This window comes from Merops nubicus, unplaced genomic scaffold, assembly GCF_000691845.1.
Source record: "Merops nubicus isolate BGI_N331 unplaced genomic scaffold, ASM69184v1 scaffold24191, whole genome shotgun sequence".
NCBI classification, from domain to species: Eukaryota; Metazoa; Chordata; class Aves; order Coraciiformes; family Meropidae; genus Merops; species Merops nubicus.
In genome coordinates this window covers 5,793-23,016 of record NW_008589306.1, presented here as the reverse complement: position 1 = coordinate 23,016, position 17,224 = coordinate 5,793, and the positions used below count along the sequence as shown (strand labels likewise).

General features: G+C 40.3%; 1 protein-coding gene across 1 annotated transcript; it reads left to right on the top strand.

Moving 5' to 3' along the window:
* Positions 1-3,028: 3,028 nt before the first annotated feature.
* On the top strand, positions 3,029-16,848 carry PECR (peroxisomal trans-2-enoyl-CoA reductase). Its single transcript, XM_008949573.1, has 7 exons — positions 3,029-3,199; positions 10,896-11,061; positions 11,730-11,811; positions 13,931-14,027; positions 15,818-15,928; positions 16,502-16,613; positions 16,760-16,848. Exons 1-7 carry the CDS (start codon positions 3,029-3,031, stop codon positions 16,846-16,848), a joined length of 828 nt encoding a protein of 275 aa, XP_008947821.1.
* The last annotated feature ends 376 nt before the right edge of the window (positions 16,849-17,224 follow it).

The window sequence follows — 17,224 nt, the reverse complement described above, 5'->3', positions numbered from 1 at the left end:
GGCCGGGGTAGGTGTTGGGGGAGCAGGGCCCCGGCTGAGGTGAGGGTGGAGTTTGAGGGGGCGAACCGCGGGGCGCTCGGGGACCGTGCTCCCTCTTGGGGGGCAGGCAGCGCTCGGGGAGGGGGTGTGGGAGGAGCTGGTGGGTAGAACGCTGTGAGGGCAGTCGGTGAATGGAGAGAGCGGGCTGAGGTTCCTGCGGGGCGATGTCTTCTGAGCTGCTAGCGCTTAGAAGGTGCGCTGTTGAAAAGACAGTCGGCGGAGAGGTTCTGTTAAGCCCTGATAGACGCGGACCCTTCCTCCCATACTCCCTTTCAAGTGAGCTTTCATCTTGCTCAACTGGAGGATTTAGCTGGTTGTTCAGCTATGGCTTTGCACTGTTGCCCTCGCAGTGAGCACAGAGCAATGGTGCTTCTCTCAGTGCTTGTCACAGAAATGTCCTCCAGTGAAGGTGGATCTTCAGCGTGTGCTGTGTGGCCTTTCTTCCCATGCCGATTGCAGAGAAGTGATAAAATCCGGAAGGAAAGGCAGTCTTCCAAGTCAGCCACCTTGCAACCTTTTCTACAAGTTTCAACATAGGGAGCATCAGCATCAGATTGTTTTCAAATAATGTTTATTCTCATGATGGCATTTGCTGTCTTCAGAACACCAGCACTGTAATTTTGCCTCACGGCACTGTGCTCACCATAGTTTGTGCTGTTGAAATGTGCAACACGCTGTTTCACTGTGTAGAAAGAGCTTTCTTTGTTAAGACTCTGTGCTGGGAGACATCTTTGCCACTCCTGGCCTTTGTGGCTCCAGCTTTCCACTTGCTCTGGGGAGCTGAAGTGAGGGATAGTTTTAGCTATCTTTGTATTACTGAGGAACTAAGCTTTTCCTTTTTTTTTAAGGTGTCCTTACATGCTGTCTTAAATAGGCACTTTTGGAGTGTCATCACACTGTTGGCTGATGATGTTACCCAGTTGCCTTAAAATCGTACTTAATTTGATCCACATTACTTTTCTCAAGCAAAATACAAATAATGAAAGTGTTTCCAAACAGAAAACAAGGCTGCAAATCTCTACAAAGTGTATGTGAGAAAACAAAGAAAGAGCTATGGCTTACATCCAAGTAGCCTTCCTTACCTGCACACTTGCTGGCTACTCCTGACAAGAAGAAGACTGGCATCTATTTCCATGTATACTTTGTGCTTTAGAGTGTTTTGGTTTTTTTTTTGAGAGGGGCTGGCTGGACAGAGAATGCCTGTAGGAGCAGTGAGAAATAATGTATGTCATTACGTAACATGTGCTGGTCATGATGTACATTGGGTTTATAACCAGTCCTCTTTGAAGCCTTCTGGACAGATTTAAAACTTTCATCTGGAAACTTGTGTCCTTTCCCCCCCAGACCCTATGAGGAAGTGGTCTGGTCATTCTTTGTGAAATAAAAAAAACACTGAAGCAGTATTAGCTTGTGAAGTAAGTACCAAATGTTCCTCAGTGAGGTAGAATCTCCCGCATCTCTCAATTAGCATATTTAGCAAAACTATAGTCTTTTACTAGACTTTATTCTATATCAGTGTGTGTATTAATAAGCACTTAAGTTGATAAATGTAACAATACTGCTGTCATTTAGTGTTTTGTGTTAGTTGGTAATTGTGCGTGCTGCTTCATGAACTCTACTCCGTGTTAGTGAAGTGGGTGTGCAAGTAATGGGAGTTCTTAATTTAAAAAAAATCATCAAACCTCAGAGACTGATACCTTTACTTGTGTTGTTTCAAGATGTCCACTGATTGAAGGTGAAGCTCTTGTTCCTAGGGTGGTGTCATGTAGTTGCAACACTTCTTTCCTTCTTTCTGGAAGAATTCAGCTTTTTTTTTTTTTTTTGGTTTTCTGTATATTTTCACAAGACAGCCTGAGCCAAATGAACAGCTTGCTGCTCTTTACTCCCACACGTTATTTTGAATTGATTCTTATGTTTGTTTGATCATGAGAGGCCAAATTCCACACAGTAGAATAGAAACAAAGAAAAAAAAAAAACCACCTGGCAAGATGTTAACAGTTTTTTTTTGGTGGTTGAGGGTGTTGAATTAGTTTATGTTAAAACAGATGAGCAGCAGAGCTGATATGAGGAAGGAATGGCTGCTGCTGAGAGGGTGAGATTGTGGAAGAAGGGAACTGGGAGGAAGACCTCCTTGCCAGTGGAAGCTGGTAATTGGCTTATCCATAATATGAAATTGCATGCCTATTGGGTTTGCACTAGGAATTATTTTGGTGTGGTCTGTTCCAGTCTATGTAGTAGCAATGGCTGTCCTAAATTGAGTCCACTGGTATGACAGAAGAAACTAGACTGGTTGTAGTATGAGTGCTTGTCATTAATTTGGCACCTGCATTGTTTTTTTGGTTTATTTTCTTCTTTTCTGTAGAATGAGTCCTGCTTCCAAATGCTGTAAAAAAACAGGAGGCCCGAGCTCCTGCCTGGCTTTTTTCCTCTCCTTTCCGAGCTGGGATTGTACTGTGTGGCAGTGCCATGGGCAACCTGCTGTTCCTGCAGTCTGCAGATACGGATTAATCTCATGAGGCTGACATCCTTTCCTTCAGACTGTAGGGTTAAAAAGCAGAGCATTACATTGCCTCACTGCTAGTAAAAATTACAGCCAAAAGTACAGTAAGGTTGTTTTTGTGGTTTTAGGAGCAAGCGGTTTTTTTGTAATCAAGACCCTGCTGAGGCACCTTTAAATCACATAATTGATAAATGAGGCACCTGTAAGCAGAGGCAGCAGAAGTGATGTCTGAAAGCTGCTTTGCTGACTCTGCAACTGACAGGCTATCTTTCTTTCTGCAGGAAGGGGAGGGAACCTTGTGAACATTTTGCTTCATTGCTTTTTTCCTGGCACAGTGGGATCTTGTTGCGGGGAAGCACCGGGATCAGTCATTTCCCTCTCTTGCAAGAACTTGACCACCGTATCTTCTAGCCAGTGACTGATAAACACACATCCTACAAGATATTTCCCTGATGTTGTTGAAAAACTAGCATAACTATAATTTTAACTATGCTAGCTGAAGGATGTTTCAATTTTGTCTCTACAGGTTGCAGTGTTGTTATTGCCTCTCGTAAATTTGACCGATTAAAAGCTGCTGCAGAAGAACTGAATAATGCATTTTCTTCCAGGAGTCCTGCCAAGGTGACTCCCGTACAGTGCAATATCCGCAACGAAGATGAGGTAAAACTGGTGATCTCGTGCAGGGGCTGAACACGTCGAAAGCATATAGTCTGTATAAATTCTCAGATCTTCAAAGGTCTTCTTTGGCCCTCTCAAAAGTGGCTTAGATCAGGGAAGAGGGGCGGCAAAGCAGAGTTATCTAGATAAGGATGTGCTTTCCAAGGGAAGATCTTTTGTTTGCCACCTAAATGAGAAAGCAAATATTGCAAATATTTTTCTGATCGTGCATGTGTATCTCAGATATTTCTGGGATAAGCAGGCCATGGAACAGGTATGTTCTACAGCTGAGCTGGAGCCCACTCAGCATGCTTCTGTGTAACATTTCTGCGACAGCAGTGAGGGGGTGTTAACTTGTGAAGACTGAGACCTCAGAACAGTTCCTTCAAACAGGAAGTCATAGCATGGAATCTCAATGTTTGTGACTTGATACCAGTGTCTTGTGTTGTCACTTTTGCTTGTATTAAAGCAAAAAACAACCACACAGATATTATTTGTTTTAGCTGTGTTTCAGATTTCAATTACAGTTTGAGGTGTGCCTCATTAAAAACCCCATTGCTATCCCAGTTGAGGTGGGTTTTTTTTCCTATTACCAAAAAAATGGAAGATCTAGAGCAAAAATATTTAATCCGGGTTCTTCAGAAGTCTGGATTCACCTTCTAATTTGTTAATCTGTGTAATTAAACATTTAAAAGCCCAACATCAGGTTGGACTTTTAACTTATTGAAGACAGCTAGAAAATATTGCTACATGTTTCTTAACCTTTAAAGTCTCTGTTAAATTCCAGCATAACTTAAAGAAATATTAATGACTTTCAGTAGCTATGTAGATTCTGGAAATATCCTAATATACAACCACAAAGCAAATAAAAAAGAAAATTATTTCATCACGGGATGTCTCATGCCATAAAATATTTATGGTGATATACTTAGAATTTCTCTCCTGAAGGAGATGAACCTTGGGGCTGTGCAGTATCTCTCTTCACCTACCAGTGAATTTTAGGTCTGTATTTACTAACATCAGCAGTGAAATATAATAGGTTATGACAGATGTCAGAGGGCAACTTGCATGATTAAAGCTAAAGGAAAGAAAAGAGGCACAGAGAGAAAAAATGCTTAAGCCTTCTTTCATGTCACTGTTGTTGCAGAAAGCAGTCTGGCATGCTTAACAACCTTCTGCAGGTGAATCTTATTTCTGCATCAGTTTAAGAATTATGTAGTGGGGACTGCAGTGTTCTGTGAGGTGGTAGAGGGCTTGGATGGTACAATGAGGTCATCACCACTGAACAAACTACCATTCCTTCTTTGTTTCCTGTTTATTAAGTGTGGCTAAATACAGATTTGAACAAACACTCTTAGATGGCTTTGGAAATTTTTTTGAAGGTGCTTTTAAAGCCCTTTTAATACTACTGTGTAAAGTGTTTTCGTCATTTTTCTGTGTTACTGTTAGATATGCTGATACTTGAAGAAACTTCTGTCTTTGCTTAAAGCTAAACTCGTTTCCAGTTTAGCTTTAAGATCTACTAATTTACAGACATACTAGAACTTGCTTAGGACTTTTCATATAGAGTTGGTGAAACCTCTGTCAGGTGTCTCCTGCCAGTGGAAGTTCAATGACAAACCATTGTAATTTCGTATCCCTGTCTGCTGAAGGTATCTGTTAAATCAGTAGTGAGGTTAGCACTTCCTTACACTAGGTGCTTGTGTTTGTAAACTGAAGCTAGATCAACTCAAATTAGCCATCAGTCACTTAGACTGTTCAAAATTGTCAGAACTTGGAACTGAGGCATGTGGCAGATTTTCTACAACCCACTGCTCTCTTGCTTATCTATTATATTTGCTAAGAGCAGCAATGGTCAATACTTTTTTCTAATTTGCACCTGATTGCTTTGCAGGGACTACAGAAGAAGTACCTTTGGGCTTTTCCTTCTATTCAAAAAGCATCATACATCCACTTTCAAAACCTATTCCATTCTTATCCTAAAATTTAGTGTCTGGGACTTGGAGTCTTATGAACTCAGCAGTAAAAGATGAAGTGAGCAATTTTTCGAGCCTAGGGGGTAAACCTTGAGTAGAGGCAAAACCAGACAGCAATATAACTCACTTCAGCATTTTCACGAATAGAGGAGTAGCTTCCTGTTTACAGTGGAAGATGGGCTGAGAGGGTATTTAAACTTTTGGCTTCCCTCCCAAAAGAAACAAGGCTTGTACAACTGTGCTGGCTCTGTGTGCTGGTCATTAATAGCTTTACAATTCATTGCCTAGTTTCAGCTTAATACAGGGGAAGAGTATTTATCTCAGAAATTGTATGAAAGAATGTGTGAAGGAGAAAGACCTCATAAATGTTTCATCAAGGGAAGAAAAGACAGGAATTCAAGCCTCCTTAGGTGCCAAAACTGAACCATCACAAGCTACAAAGCCCAGGAAGCTTCCTGAAGAAGTATGTGACTACGTGATTCATTTAGTATATCCTTCTCTTTGACATCTTACTGAAACCTTTCTAAGAGTAACTCTTTCTCCATGAAAGCCACCATGATCACCTGTAGGAACAAGCCATCTGTTCTGACTGTAGAATGCCATTCTGTTTGGTTGGTTTTTTTTTTTTAATTTGGTGGTTTTTTTTTGGTTGTGGTTTTGTTTTTTTTTTTTTTCCTGGTGTTAATTTTATAAGCAGGCAAGCTGGAGGGAGCGACTTTGAATCGAGGAGAACTAAGAAAGATGAAAGTGCTTTCAGAATTCCCAGGTGGCTTTTTTTTTTTTGGTGTGGTTCTTGGGTTTTTGGGCTTTCTGTTGGAAATCTTAAAGTAACTGACCTGCTTTGAAGGTGACATGTCTCATTCTTCTTGTCTACCCTAGTTTTGATCTGAGAAATTCAAGCATGGGAAGATTCATCCCTCATCATACAGTGCAATATGTCTGTTAGAGCTCTTTCTGGCCTAGGAAGGGTCAAAGAAGGTGCAGTGAATTAAAGGCTGCAGAATCTTGATGGCAGATATCCTGAGACTAGCTTAATGAATTAACATTTTTAAGTCTCTTAATCTTCATCCTCAGAGGCCCTCTTGCTTTCTAGCAAAGCTTACTTTTTGTTTAATGTGCAAGAAATAATCTTGTTTGACTGAGGATTTTCAAGCACTGCATAACCTGTCAGGCTTATTTCTGTCACAAGTTTGCTGCTGCTGCTTTTGGCTAGTTTTACATTGAGTGTTTTGTAGAGGATAAAAAACTGGTTTTGTTTTTAAAGATGGAAGAGTAGAGGGTTCTGGGATGCTGGTAAATGCACCTGAGATTTCTATGCTCTGTGTTCATGAGGCCTTAACCTCATGATATGGTGGTGTGGTAGTGACTGTGCCAGTCCCTTTTCCTGTGATCTAGAGTGATCAATATTGCTTCTCAGTGATTATGAAGCTGAGGTGATTTTTATCATTTGGATATTTTCTAGCTCTGCTTACATAATGAGGGGCATATAGCAAGCAGGTCAGTTTGCTCTTTCTGAAATGCAGTCTTACAGCTGTGTGTGTCTTTTCAAACTAAGCTCTTTTTCAAAAATCCAAGGATCAAATTATTAAATTCCAATGCCTCAGTGTAATGGTGGCCAAAGTGGAGGAAGGGCATTCTGTCCTTTTTCCAGTATGAGAAGAGCTTTCTATTTATCTTTGTAGGTGTTGGGAAGGGTAAGCACATGTTTGTATCTTAAATGCTCAGCTGCAGAAAAATCTATTGATGGGAGAAAGACATGAAAGAAGTTTTTATCCTTGTAAAGCCTTTGTGTTACGTGCTTTGGACATACAATTCTTTAGCTGGCATCTAGGTAAGTTGAAGACATATGTAGGCAAGTGGAAGATAAAACTTAGTAGGCCATTCTTTTCCTGAAATCAGAAATTGAGTGTGTTGTGCGCAGTGTCCTGTTTCCATACTCGAGCTCCAGCAACAACTGCTGCTGCACCAGACCCCAAGGGTAAAGATCATCCCTTAGACATCTGACAAAGAAGACTTCTTGAGGCGGACTCAATACAGTCCTGTTTAGCACTTCCCTTGTGTCCCAGTGCACTAGTAGCTTTGCTTTTCCAATAAGCTTCATGGCTTAGCCTAGTCTCAACTGGTTTATGAATACTGCATGCCTGCCTGTGTGAGGCTTGTAGTGGAAGACTGTGACTTGGTGGGGAGCTGTGGATAAGAGATTCCTGATGTATTATTGCTGTGTTATTTTCAAGTATGACAAAATAAAGTACCTGTTATCACTGTGGAAGAATACCAAGTAGTTCCAGTCCCCAGGCAGCAAATCTAACCCTCTGCAGCGAGCACTTTGCCTCTTGAGTTTTACTCAAGTTCAGGGTGACCTGTGAATACCTGTGGGCTCTGTCCCTTTCCTCTGTGTCAGTAAGTACTGACATCTCAGTCATCTGTGGAAGTGTGCTACTGCATAATGCTTTTGAGCTGTAGTCACACAAAAAAGAAGAGCTCCAGTCTTCTGGTTATGTCCGAAGTGCTTGATTTTGTTCTTTTTGTTTTTTTTTTCAGAAGAACATCCTAAATGGTTAGCTCTACCTTGTGCAGTTTTGCTTTACTTCCAGAGAAGGACTTCAGTAACTTTTTTAGTGATTTCCATGTGGATTTTGAATATTTGGGAATAGAAATGAATCTTCTTTAGTTCTCAGCGTGATTTAAACATCTACCAGACCCTGGTTCTCACTGTGCTGGTGGCAGCTGTCGCTATGTTTACTGTAGCTGGGTGCAGCACTGCAACAGTGTCTTCTCTACAATACAGAAGACATTGTGACAATTGCTACAGCTGGAGTCATCTGAGCTCTGTCCCTGGAGAGCCCACTAGCCTTTCGTGGCTTTTGGAAAGCAGAACTGATACGTGTTTGGTGGGGCTTTTGATTGCCCTGAGAACATGGTGTGACAAGTAGGAGTAACGGAGTTTCTTAAGATATCAGTTCAAAGGGGTTCACATGTTGTATGTCATAGCAGGTTTTGTCTCCCTGTTGAAAACTTCCTTGTAGTGTTGCAGTGGATTTTTCTTCTGTTAATTTGTGGTTCCTTAGGGTATTTAACAATTCTTAGCAGTTTCCCTTTTCTCTCTCTTCCCTGCTCCCAGCCCGAATAGCCTTAATCTGTTCAAATATTCCTTGTACTGGAACCATTTCTATTCCATAAATGGGCCCATACTTAAATGACTCACAGAGAAGAATATTCAAAGCAAGATTCTTATGCTGACAGAGAAAAGGGTTTGATGTTGCTGAGCAAAGCATAACTTCTGCTGCCTAGTGAGAGATAACTTACTTTTTTCTCTGGTTATGAGCAAACCTAGAAGTCTTTGTGGCATGGTGGTTCTCACAAGTCCTGGGTTTTGGGCTACTGCCACAGATGTTTTGGCTTTGTGGTTGTGGTGTTAGGTGTGTGGGTGTGTTTTGTTGTTTTTGTTTTTTTTTCCCAGATCCCACAAGCTGCAGTGACTGATGTGAGGAATAAAATGACAGTCAGAACTTAATTATGGTGATTTAGGTATCAAAATGCTTTTATTATGGCATTTTTTCTCAACAGGCATTAGTTTTTCAATTGGGCTTCAGTCACTGTGTGTTTAAGTCATCTTCTACAGAGGGACACGTCATGTCAGGATCCATACTATCCTGTTAAACCATCCTGAGCTGTTAGCAGCAGAAGCTGGAAGGCAGCTACTTCTGAGACTGAGTTGGTAATGCTTTTGATGAGATCCAAATCATCATGCATTGTTTGTTCTTTTATTTCTGGTGTTTTCTACTGCTGACTCAATAGAGAGGAAGGCAGGTTGATATCCTTCCCTTAGTCAAATGTGTTGCAGCAGCAGCACTCCTGCTGTTTGCCTTTTTTTTTTTTTTTTTTTTTTAATTTTTAGTTTCTCTGACCACAGATGCTAGATTAACTTCTTGTATATGCTTGAATAGGAATAACTGATGCGTGGTATCTAGTTAGGATAGGTAATGTAAGCAGGAAACACTCATGTAGTCCTGTTTCCCTTCTTTCTTGAGGTTAAGGTTAAATGATTAAGCAGTTGCCGTAGAGTTCTTGTGGCTGTTGTGTAATGGGAAAAATACATCAGCTTTGATATCTTTCAATGCTTTGAAATACAGAAGTTCTCTTGTGTCAGTGTGAGTGTGTGGCACAACTGCTGTACTTCCAAAACAGAAGACAACGCAAAAGACTTAGCTTATAGCCTATAGCTCAGGTTAGGTCAGTATTAGAGCTAGGTTTACATTCTCAAAATCTCTTTCTCTCCATATGAACACAAGTCACTCTGTCTCTGCACTGACAGCTCTTTGAGTGAGTGAATAAAATGTCTTTTGCTATTTGCTTTTAATACCTTCTCAGAGTGCTGAGAGGTAAATGGTGTCAGACAGTGCCTTCCATTGTAACTGCTCGTCCTGCCTATAGACAGAAGGTATCTGCTTAGTCTTTTGCTAGAGAAGACAACCTGTAGTATATCCACTCCTTTTTAGTGTTCATGCATTATAGGCTGACAAAGTAACCTTCTTGATCTGCATAAGAAGATTGACTGTGGCCAGCTCATATATCAGAGCTTTAGCGAATGTACAAAACTCCTAGATGAGAGTCCTAAAACTTCACAAGATGACTAAAGTTTTCTATTTTAAATGCTCAGGTATATGGGTCAGATATAAAAAACAGTAGCTGCCTTATGTGGAACAATTCCAGTCTCTGATGTAAACACACTGACCCTTGTGAAAAATGTCAGGAAATTCATACTAAGATTTAAATAGGAGGCTTCTCTGTGTGTGTGTGGTTTTAGAAACCTTCAGTGGCTTAGATCCCTCTTTCCTTTCAGTGATGATAATTTATGTAGACCCTGCATTATACCGGGAATATTTCCTAAGTAAACATGGACTCAGCACAACCCTTCTTGGCTGACTAAATCTGTCAGATTGATCTTCCAGCCTCTCTGAAGGCTGGTACCTACTCTTCATGTGTGAAAAGAAGAAGAGAGAAAATACTGTCTGAGAAGGAAATTCGGTATATGTTCTGCCAATGACTAGGCCTAACACGAATGACACAACCAGCAGGAAGATGAACCAATAAGTGGAATGTATTGAATACAAAAAGGACGTTCCATGAATGATCGCTGGGGGTACAAACAAGTCAATTAGTTCACATGCAGCTGACATTACCCCCAACCATCCCAAAAAAGGCATCACCCGACCAACAATAGGTGGTACAAGGAAAGAACCAATGTTTCCCATAGATGGAATGGGAAACAGCCAGATCAGGAAGTTGAACACATAAGATAAAGGTAGCCACATGGCCAGCTCTCACCCATCTAGCCTGCATTCACAAAGGTCCAAGATGACCAGGGCCCAGTTCCAGGGAGAGTCAGGAGGTCCTTCCTTAACCATGAACCTCTGTGAAGTGTGTCCACTTCACAGAGCAGATGCTCCTCCCTTCCTGCCAGTGGTCCCAGCTTTTATCCCCAAGCAGACACCTGACCTTTGTCAACTCACTGCGGGACCCCTGGGGCTCATTTCCCTTCTGGCTCTCCCTGCAGGGCCGGCCGCACCCTGGGGGGAAGCTATAAGGCAAACTCACCCCCTCTTTATGAAGGGCTGTGGGAATCACCCATATGTCAACCTTAATTCGGGGCTCGGGGTTCAGACCCCAGCATTTCAGTATACAATTTAGTCAGAATACCACACTAATAAATATTGTTTCAGGTAGAAGCTTTGGTGAACTCTACACTGAATCTTCATGGGAGGATTGACTTCCTGGTGAATAATGGAGGGGGCCAGTTTGTGAGTCCTTCTGAAGCCATCCGTGCAAAAGGCTGGGGTGCTGTGATAGACACGAACCTGACAGGCACCTTCTACTGCTGCAAGGCAGGTAAGGACTGAACATTAAGCTGTTTTAGTTTTGGTTTGGTTTTTACAGCAATACCTGAAGACAAGGAATGAGAAGTTTCTCTGCCTTCCTTTTTCACACACTTATCTGACAGTGGATATTAATTTTCATTGATGTTCTCCAAAGCTTTACATTAAACTGTACATTATATTTGTTCATATAGACAAACTTATATTTAGGCAAGTATGATCTTCTGGTTAAGGCCAGGTTTGGGGAGTCAGCTGGCTTTGGATACTCACTTAGAAGATTATAGGAAGACCACAACTTCTGTGGCCTGTATTCACTGTGTGTAACATGGGAAAATATTTCTGTCCCCTCAGGGATGTACATTTAAAGTTAGATTCAAGTATGATACATGATTCTCAGATATCACTGGGAGTGTGGAAACAGAAGTAACTTACACGGAAGCATGAAGTCTTGACTTCCACCAAAAGACTTCTTGATCAGCGTTGAGCCTTACCTGGACCATGCCTGTTATCTCAACAGTCCAGTGCTGAGGCTGTGGTACAAAGAGCAGCTTGTTTATCTAAATCAGTGCTGGAAACATGTAGGTGTAATTGGAGTCAAGACTCTAAATCTGGCTTCCATTGGCAAGCTCATTTTTATGCATTTCCTGTGGTATTTATAGGCTATCTTCCTCCTTCATACAGTGTACAACGCCTGGATGCAGGAACATGGAGGAGTCATTGTCAACATCACTGCTGCCATGAGAAATGGGTTTCCTGGAATGTCGTAATATATATTTTATTTTTACATTTTCTTATATTTTCCCCCTAGAAGTACTAGTTGCTACTAAATAATTCAATCTAGAAAGGCATGCACTGGGCAGCAGTGGAGTATAGGAACGCTGTAGATAGGTCAAGAGAGAACAGTGGTGTCCCTTGGCTGTGTGTGTGGGGAACTCTTACCGTAGAGACTCCAGGAGTAAGCGGCACCTCTGGTCTCTGGCAGTGTGCCTGCAAGGAGCTGAGGCAGGACTTGGTAGTGAAGCTTTCATTGGAAGTGATATGCTAGTGGGATTGGTTGCACTGAAACGTAACCTTTACTTCTACTCTTGCCAGATCTCTGACAGGCTTGCCAAAACTTCTCACCTGTTGCTTTCCTCATCTACTGTCAGTTTACAGGTCTGGGTGGTGTAGTGAATTATGGGAGTTGGACTGAGAGTAGGGGAGTAGGAGGAATATTTCTAGTGTGCTACCAGGTTTTGGCTTTGTCCTTCAGCTTGCATAACGCCTCCCTTTTCTAGTTTCCCTTTTACTCTTACTTGTAGCCATCTTTCTTGGAGAAGGCCTCTGACGCAGAGAATCAGTTCTGTATACTCTGTTCCTTTCTTGACTGGGAAAAGGCTCATGAGTACAAACATGTCACCATGTTTGTTGTTCTTTTTCACTGACAAAAATGATCATGGCTGTCTGCATGAAAATGCAGCATCCTCTCCACATCTGTATGTGTACTATATTTATTCCAGTTTCTTTACCCTCAAAATGGAGATGAGCAGGAGTCTTCTAATTTGAAACTTTTCCTCAAAAAAAAGTTCCAATTTGTTGAAAGGGAAATAATAACCAGAAAATTATTTGTTTCTGTTGTTTAGTTTTCAAAGGAAATTTTGAAGTTGTCAAAATGCTGCATTTTGACAGTTTCTTAATAGAAAAAAAAAAAAGAGCATATGTTACATTATATCTCTTTGTCCTCATTCAGGGTTGAAAGTTTCAAAATTTAGAATTTTTAAGGAACAGCAGGATATTTTCTCACTAGGTTGTTCTTGGCAGTACAAAATAAATTTAGAGATCCACAAGGTGGTGCTGAAGCTGCAGTTATTTGAGTTTCTACACTCAGGTTAAATCTGGTTGAATTATCAAGGCAAATAGGCTGAAATTATATTTGACAGTTGAACCAACAGATAAAAAAAATAACTCTGAATAACAGTGAAAAAAAGTTTCCAAATAACTGTTATGTGTGGATGTAAATGGATAAACAAAACTACTTTCAAATTTAATACCTGTTGAACTAATACTTGGTTTAGAAATGTACTATTGAAAAAGACTTGCCTTTACAAGTCCAGCAACCACTCATGTCAAAAATCACCTGATACAATTTTTCATAATTATAAATTTTGAACATAAAACATGTTAAGTTTGTTTGCTCATAGTGTGCCTGGATGTTATTTATTTCTGGCCTACACATACAAATAAGCTGAGTTTTCTTATGTTTCCCTTATTCCTTTTTCTGGTTAGAAGCTACTGTATCGATCTCCTTGAAGTCTGTTTTGCTAGGCTAAAGGAACTAAACTCTGTTAGTATTCTGAGTCCCACCATTCACTGCTGCAGTAATGTTATCTGTTTCTGTTCTAGGTTGTAATAATTTCAGACTAGTTTCCTTTAGTAGCAAGGTGTATGAGATCACTCAGCCTGTGGTCATCTCCATCCACCTATAATAATTTTTGAATAGCAGCTTATCTTAGTCATGTTTGTCAGCAGATCTAAACTATTTTTCAGACAACTGTCCTCCCAAGTGTTGCTTTACCTATGCAGCATAGTTTTTGTAGTTTTACACAGTTTGACCTTTGCCTCCAGTTGTTTTTCATTTTATAAGCCTGCTTCTGCAGGAGAATGTAGCTGACCTCATGTCACCTTGAGGAAGAGATAAGTATTTCCAGAAATGACAGGAAATCATAGCATAGCTTGTTTAAACTGTGAAGTTATGGTCAAACTTATAAACGAGAAGATCTCTTTCTCCCAGACACTTGGTCCAGCCATAGAAAGCTACTCTGACTACCCTAATGAGGCTGATTTAACACTGGGCACTGTTCTCTGAGGGAACAGGTGCTCCTTTTGCTTTCTTTTCTCACCAGGCACACAGCAGCTGCAAGAGCTGCAGTGAATAACCTTACCAAGAGCCTAGCTTTAGAATGGGCCCACAGCGGAGTGAGAATCAACAGCATTGCTCCTGTAAGTAATGTCAAACAATCTAGTTAACTTCAGCTGTCACACATGTTCATGCTCAAAACCTTTGGATCAAAAGGGACTTTAAAATCTGTAGCATTTAACTTTTTAAGTTATTCTTTGGCATAAAAAGGTTGTATTTGGAATGGACTCACTCTCAAAGTAGTTATATGTAAAAGAAGTGTTCTGATTTTTTTTCTTATCAAAAATCTACAAACAGGAAGCTGCTATACAGGTCAGCTAAAAGATGTCTGCTCTGTTTCTGAGAAAGTAGGTAGCATGTAGCAGTTTTTTTAAACAACTGTATGCAAAGAGCAGCTGTATTTCTAGTGCATGGTGCTGCAATTGTAGAGGCTATATATAAACCCTGCCTTTGACATTTGAGATTGTGATTTATGTAATCTTTACTCTTAATCACAATTTATTTTGTATATTTACTCCCTTGAAAACAAAAAAAGGAAAGGTGAACTTTGCCCTGGTACTTCTACAGTCAGAATTTGTTATCTTGTGGTATAGTTAAGTGTGAGATTTGTTTAACTGGTCTCTAGGCACATCTTTCTACTGTCTTTGTAGGATGTCTGTATATCCTGTTGTGCCTCTTGTCCTAAAACATCTGTCATGCTCTTATTTGGCAGAGCACAGAATGCTTAGGGGCAGATGTGTGGTGATGGTTCAGGTGCTGGTTCTTGTGTAGCCTCTGTTAGGCCCAGCTCAGCCAGAGACTTGTTACATGTTAAGATCTCGACGGGCTTGTTTTTCCTGTTAATTTGTTTTTTTCTGTTTTATCAAGTCTTGGGGAAGTAAGTAATTAAGACAGCATTATTATATGAATATATTTTTCAGGCATGCTAATTACCTAATAAATCATATTAATTATACGTTATAGTGCATGTCAAAAGAAGTTTTTGACAAGCAAACATGTCAGTGTATTTGCTGGTGTGGTTACTGTGCTGGTAACAAAAATCCATGTTGTAGTTACAGTAACACTTTGTATCCTTCTGTCACCTTTATGGACACACTAAGTCTGTGGTAACCATGCAAAACTGTTACTGCTCTGTAGGAGCAGAGTAACATCTAGGAATGGGTAGACAGAGAGGTAAAAGGGCACTCTAAAAAAACATAGTTTCAAATAAAAGTTACTTCCCTACCTCCCCAAAATGCAGTCATTAAAGTCTCACGGGTACCTTAGAAGAGAGAGACTTGAGTAACTCTAGCTCCAGAGGTTCTGTCTTAACTAATCTGTGTTCCCATTGCTGTAGCCTTCATCTTCCCTTTCAAGTCTTTCCTGAGCTGTGTAGTCATCAGAGCCTACGCAGTCACACTTTTCTATTGCTACAGCAGCTAAGCAGGGAGAGTCTGAACTCTGACTCTGAAGTCTGTCTGGTTCCATAACACACAGTAAAATCAGTCTAATGTTCTTACACATCACCAGAAACTGTTGAGAACTTCTTGGCCCTTTGTAGTTTTCTGCTGTAAGCTAATATGAAGTGCTTGTAATTTCAAAACAATTTTTGAGTTTCTTCTTTATGCTCTTAACTTTATATATATTGAAGTGACAGTGGAGAATTAGAATAATCTGAATTACTGTGGCTGAATAGAGATGTGGCTAGCAGCCAAATCACCACCTTGTATGAATTAGGCTATTCCATTAGATTTAAAAACTTCCATTCAAGTGCTGTTCAGATAGTTTAATCCCACAGAAAATCCCAGTAATGACAACTTCACAATTTTACAATGATCACAGTGTAAACAAATGCAGAAAACCCCTGAATTTTCACTATGCTGTTTTAAAACAGGGACCAGTATTTTCAGAAACTGCTGTCGCGAATTATGGAGAACAAGGCACAGTGATGTGGTTGAAGTTCATACCAAAGATTCCTGCCAAGAGGTTTGCGGTTCCTGAGGAGGTAAAGTGTTTTACAACATTGCTAGTATTTCTGCTTCTGTCTCTTTATTTTGAAGTCACTTTGCTATTGGGAGAACAAAAAAGACTCAGTTTTGCACAGTGTTGGAATATTAAAAAAGAAAAAAGCTGTAGTGATGTGTGCTAGTGCCAAGTGGGAGACTTAACTACTGTCACTGTTGGTGAAAATTTAATTTAGATGCCTCTTACAGCTGGAGTGTTTCATACTAGACATTAGTTCCTCAAAAAATTCACTTCCAGCAAGGAGGACTGAAAGAATGACTATTAATGTGAAAAAATTGTGTCTTAAAATTACTTAGCTCTCTTCTACCAAGAATGTACATCTTTGATAAACTGGTCAAGGATTTTTCATTGATTTTTTTTTTGGCATCTGATGCTGATCTTTGAGGACTTACTGGGTTTTGTCTGTTATGTAGTTGAGAAGATGGCTTTAAGGCTGTTAAGTTTTTCATTAATGAGTAGAAAACATCTTGCCTGTAAAAGTTTTTAAAAATGTCTTTGACATGAACAATTCCCAGCAGTTTAAGAAAGATTAAAAATATCATTCTTCTGTTAGATCTCTCCTGCAGTGTGTTTCCTACTGTCTCCAGCTGCCTCTTACATAACAGGGATAACCATGGCCGTGGATGGAGGCCAAAGTTTATACAGCCAAATCCTAGAAATACCTGGTAAGAAACGGGCTACAAAGTGATAGTAGTGATCACTTGCAAGTGATCACCCTGCAAGTGATTGAAGTTGGGCAGTGGGAGGGCACGAAAGTAAAATGCCTGGCTTCTCAGTCAACTGAAGTATGTCTTTTATTTGTTTTCCTCAGATCACAACAGATGGCCATTGCCACCAGAAGGAAAAAATACTGACATGCTTAAAAAGTTTCTTTCTCCCAAGTTCAAGCCAAAGCTCTAAAAGAATGAGATTCCCCCTTATTCCCAGCTGCACATGTGCCAATAATCTTGATTATTATTCGTAGTAATATCAGGTTTTTGTTCATACTTAACTACATTGAGTGCCTTGATTTTCATTGGTTTATATTTAAAACATGAAAGGCTGTACATATTAAATTTCTCCTCTGAAGACACTCGCTGCCCTGAAAACATTCACTCTTCTGGGAAGGGAAGATAGAAAAGGGCAAATTCTCCTTTTCCATAGGCACTAAATAATGAAGCATCTCAGTCAGAAGTGTCTAAAAAAATATTTATTTTGAAGTGAAGAGGGCAGAGAAGGAATGTTTCGGAATCCTATTCTAGATTTATCTGGGAAGCAGGTAGTTTAAACTTCTGTT

Bases quoted from the DNA above. Each gene is read 5' to 3' on its own strand.
- PECR (XM_008949573.1), top strand. From the start codon at position 3,029: ATGCTAGCTGAAGGATGTTTCAATTTTGTCTCTACAGGTTGCAGTGTT. The intron at 11,812-13,930 runs GTAATATATATT...TTTTCTCACCAG, and splicing joins AATGGGTTTCCTGGAATGTC to GCACACAGCAGCTGCAAGAG. The intron at 14,028-15,817 runs GTAAGTAATGTC...GTTTTAAAACAG, and splicing joins GAATCAACAGCATTGCTCCT to GGACCAGTATTTTCAGAAAC.